Source organism: Micromesistius poutassou (genome assembly GCF_964030765.1).
Source record: "Micromesistius poutassou genome assembly, chromosome: 17".
Taxonomy (NCBI): domain Eukaryota; kingdom Metazoa; phylum Chordata; class Actinopteri; order Gadiformes; family Gadidae; genus Micromesistius; species Micromesistius poutassou.
The window spans coordinates 2,597,313-2,602,312 of NC_140287.1; the positions used below are offsets into that span (position 1 = coordinate 2,597,313).

The 5,000-nt window shown below is 49.4% G+C and overlaps 1 protein-coding gene across 1 annotated transcript in view; it reads left to right on the forward strand.

Annotated features, from left to right (window-relative positions):
* Positions 1-5,000, forward strand: part of syne1b (spectrin repeat containing, nuclear envelope 1b) — a gene marked incomplete at its 3' end in the record, with an annotated part of 121,983 nt that overhangs the window by 21,723 nt on the left and 95,260 nt on the right. Inside the window, 4 exon segments of the mRNA XM_084481675.1 lie at positions 390-542; positions 893-1,036; positions 3,385-3,552; positions 4,269-4,427. Of these exon segments, the coding sequence (XP_084337801.1) occupies positions 390-542; positions 893-1,036; positions 3,385-3,552; positions 4,269-4,427 (624 nt within the window).

Genomic DNA, 5,000 nt, shown 5'->3' on the forward strand with positions numbered 1-5,000 from the left:
TGGATTAAAATGTGGGCTAAATAGTGCTACTAACTGGTAACATACCATGAATTAAACATTTTGTTTCTTAAAACAAAAAAAAACCAACCGATTGTAACTAACTTACCTGTGTGTATGTGTGTGTGTGTGTGTGTGTGTGTGTGTGTGTGTGTGTGTGTGTGTGTGTGTGTGTGTGTGTGTGTGTGTGTGTGTGTGTGTGTGTGTGTGTGCGTGTGTGTGTGTGTGTGTGCGTGCGTGCGTGCGTGCGTGCGTGTATGTGTGCATGTGTGCTTGCGCGTGTGTGTGTGTGTGTGTGTGTGTGTGTGTATCTGTGTGTGCGTGTGCGCACATGTGTGCGGGTCTACTTGTACACGTGTGTGTGTGTGCGTGCGTGTGCGTGTGCGCTGCAGTACGCCAGAGCAGACGAGGTGGACAAGCTGAGGACGGACTACCAGGAGGGGATCAACACCCTGAAGCTGTTCCTGGACGCCACCAACCAGAAGATGACCGCCCCGGTCCAGGTCTCCTTCCTCAACGTCAGAACCTTCGTCCAGGACGTGGAGGTACTGTCGGGCCTCCATCGGGTTGCACATCAAATCAGAACTCGTGCGGGTCTGTGCGTGTGTGTGTTGTCTCTGTTTTTATGTCCGAGGGCTGCACGCGTTGAGGAACCCTGACTGTGATATAAAGGCTATGACCTCATTGACGTCCATGACCACATGTGACGTAACAAAGGAGCAGAACCTTCCCGCCGAAAGGTTCCAGAGTTGATCCCCAAATATCCGCAGCCGTACCTGTAGGCGTCCCCATCCCCCTCCCTGCTCCTCAATGACGTCTGGATGAACTGTACGTCGCTTTGAATCAAAAAGGTCGGAAAGGTGAAAATACTAAACCCGTCTCTTGTGTCCTCCAGGAGATCAAGCACAAGCTGCCCGCTATGGAGGCGGCGTGCAAGGCAGCGTGGCGCAGCGCTCAGCTGCTGAACAAGGACAGCCCGGAGGAGGAGGTCTCCCAGATGCTGGCCCTCATGGCCTCCGTCAAGGAGCAGCTCGGCAAGGTGGGAGCCGCTCCCCTCAGTGCTGTGGCTTAGCTCTTATTCCACCGGGTGGTGCGGTTAGGTGAGGTACGGTGAGGTACGGTTAGGTACGGTTAGGTGAGGTACGGTTAGGTACGGTTAGGTGCGGTTAGGTGAGGTACGGTTAGGTACGGTTAGGTGAGGTACGGTTAGGTACGGTTAGGTACGGTTAGGTGAGGTACAGTTAGGTGAGGTACGGTTAGGTACGGTTAGGTACGGTTAGGTGAGGTACGGTTAGGTACGGTTAGGTACGGTTAGGTGAGGTACGGTTAGGTACGGTTAGGTGAGGTACAGTTAGGTGAGGTACGGTTAGGTACGGTTAGGTACGGTTAGGTGAGGTACGGTTAGGTGAGGTACGGTTAGGTACGGTTAGGTACGGTTAGGTGAGGTACAGTTAGGTGAGGTACAGTTAGGTATGGTTAGGTGAGGTACAGTTAGGTACAGTTAGGTACAGTTAGGTGAGGTACAGTTAGGTGAGGTACAGTTAGGTACAGTTAGGTGAGGTACAGTTAGGTGAGGTACGGTTAGGTTAGGTACGGTTAGGTTAGGTACGGTTAGGTGAGGTACGGTTAGGTACAGTTAGGTGAGGTACAGTTAGGTGAGGTACAGTTAGGTACGGTTAGGTGAGATACAGTTAGGTGAGGTACAGTTAGGTACGGTTAGGTACAGTTAGGTGAGGTACAGTTAGGTGAGGTACAGTTAGGTACGGTTAGGTACAGTTAGGTGAGGTACAGTTAGGTGAGGTACAGTTAGGTGAGGTACGGTTAGGTGCAGTTAGGTACGGTTAGGTGCAGTACGGTTAGGTACGGTTAGGAACGGTTAGGTACGGTTAGGTGCAGTACGGTTAGGTACGGTTAGGAACGGTTAGGTACGGTTAGGTGCAGTACGGTTAGGTACGGTTAGGAACGGTTAGGTGCGGTTAGGTGCAGTACAGTTAGGAACGGTTAGGTACGGTTAGGTGCAGTACAGTTAGGTACGGTTAGGAACGGTTAGGTACGGTTAGGTGCAGTACAGTTAGGTACAGTTAGGTACAGTTAGGTGCGGTTAGGTGCAGTACAGTTAGGTACAGTTAGGTACAGTTAGGTGCGGTTAGGTGCGGCTCGGTTACGGCTCTTGTTTCCTCCACCGACAGTACCCTTATGGTAGGGCGGGGTTTAAGCCGGATAGCGATAGCCGCGGCAGCTACGTGAGCATCGTGACATCATAGCAGCCCGACACAGTGTAGCCTGCTGATAATCAACAGACGCCATGTGTAGCTCCAACTTTTCGTCACCCTTTCAGACAAAACAGAAAAATAGGTAAGGCTGAGCTTGGCTCAGTGAGCTTATTTTGGGACCTCGCCCACTTTTGGCAGTGGAAACGCGAACCATACCACACCTAACCATACTGCACCACTCGGTGGAAATGCGCTCTTATTGTGGTAGCAGCCTCTTCCTGTTAATCTAGCAGGCAAGCTGGGCCCTGCTCGCCTTAGTGTTATGACGCTCTTATTGTGGCGGCCGCCTCTTCCTGTTAATCTAGCTGACAAGGTGGGCCGTAGATATATATAGAACACTGGATGTCTTACGGCGGAGTCTAGAGCGTCATCACAGGCGGCCGTCTTGTCACAGGCAAGCTTTCAGGTGGTACCTGAGGTACGGTCAGTGATCTGCACAAACGCTAATACTCTTATCTCGCTGAAATCTTAACGGATTTACAAACGGTTTGGTTTCTTACAAACTACTACTATTTGTAAAGGGAAATCTTGTACCTATTTTAGATTATAATTTTTTTTTTAGAACATAACATAATTATTCATAAGTATGCAGTGTCATAACTACATCTCTGACGTTTATAACAAACCAAACCGTTTGAAAATCGGTTGAAAATTGAGCAAGTTATGGTTATTTAAAAAGTACATGTACCACTACCAACACTGGGTTATGGGTTGGTAGTAATTATATATGAGTGAGCTGACTGGGGCAAGATGGCCGCCAGTGCGGACGTTCGTCTCCATTGGCCAGCAGTGCGGACGAGACATCTAGTGTTCTATATATATCTATGCCCTGCTCGCCTTAGTGTTATGACGCTCTTATTGTGGTACCCGCCACAATAAGAGCGTGTGTGTGTTTGAGGGGGCTAGATCAGTCAGTGTGTGTGTGTTTGTGTTTGTGTGTGTGTGTGTGTGTGTGTGTGTGTGTGTGTGTGTGCGTCTCTCTATCTGTGTCTTGTGTATAAATGCATGCTGTCTATAAATGTATTTGTTTGTTGCACCGTTATCGGCCACAGATCATAGAGTGCCACGCAACGTTTTCTCTCTTCATCTCATTGTGTCACTCTCGTCCAATCAGATCAGAGAGCGCTGCCTGCCGTTGCTGCGGGAGTCCCAGTCTCTGCTGCCCCCGCTGGAGGAGATGGAGAAGAACATCACAGGGTTCTACCAGGCCCTGGAGAAGGCCAGCCGCATCACGGGCTCCAGGGACTCCGAGGGGCCCGGGGACTTCAAACTCAAATGCCAGGTTTGGGATGAATACTGGTTTACAGAGCGAGGCTTTTTGTTACCAATGTACAGGTCCTCTCATGTCACGTGACGCGTGCCCCTAATGGCCAATCGATGTCACGGTTTTATTTTCTATTCTGTTTTATTTTTCTTTCTATTGTTTGTTATTCTTTTGGGTACATTAAGTTTACTTTCGTTCATTAGATGAGAACACATTTCTTGAAGTGGATCTATTGTTATCAATCACATATCCAAAGTAAATGTTCACGACAATGTTCAATTGTTTGGGGTCACCCAGACAATTACATGTTTTCCATGAAAACTCACACTTTTATTCAACAGTTTTCAGCTGTGCTCACATAATTGCACAAGGGTTTTCTAATCATCAATTAGCCTTTCAGCACGATTAGTTAAACGATGTGCAATGAGAACATAGGAGTGATGGTTGCTGGAGATGGGCCTCTGTACAGCTATGTAGATATTCCATTAGAAATCTGCCGTTTCCAGCTAGGATAGTCATTAACACCATTACCAATGTCTAGACTGCATTTCTGATTCATTTAATGTTATCTTCATTGTGCAAAAATAAGGACAATTCTAGTGACCCCAAACCTTTGAACGGTAGTGTACGTCCATGTTATACAATCATAAACTGGGTCGTTTCTCTTCCCCTGATGTTCATCTCCCCCCTCCCCCCTCTCCTCTCCACCCCTCCCCCCCTCTTGCTGTGTGCAGGAGCTGGTGACCTACACCCACAGCTGTAAGAAGTGTCTGTCTGTGATCGAGAGGAGCCACCAGAGCCTCCAGAAGACCCTGGACAGCAGCCGCACCCTGCAGCACATGCAGACGACGCTGCTGCAGAAACGTGTGGCCGACCTGCAGTCGTCCTCACAGGTACGGCGCGCCACTCACCCCCGGCCGTGTGTGTGCAGGACTGGACCACTAGAGGTCTCCAGAGACGCGCTGGAGTCAGTGGCAGTGCGTTTCAGCATCTATAGCAATACATCAGAACTATGGTACATCTGTGCGTTGTGGGTCGTGACCAACAGAGCTGGATCCATCCGTCTTGCTCATTGGTATATTTGAAGACTGGAGAATGATATACATAGAGAAATGATCACTGATCTCACTGTTTGAAATCATATCATACGAACAAATGTCATCCCAATGTGTTGCTTTTTTTTACTACACAAAATATGGGTGCTAGGTGCTAAACTGGGGGCTAATCTTGGGGCTAAACTGGGGGCTAACCTGGGTTCTGGGTGCTAACCTGGGGCTAACCTGGTCTGGGTGCTGGGTGCTAACCTGGTCTGGGTGCTAACCTGGGGCTAACCTGGTCTGGGTGCTAACCTGGTCTGGGTGCTGGGTGCTGGGTGCTAACCTGGTCTGGGTGCTAACCTGGGGCTAACCTGGTCTGGGTGCTAACCTGGGGCTAACCTGGTCTGGGTGCTGGGTGCTGGGTGCTAA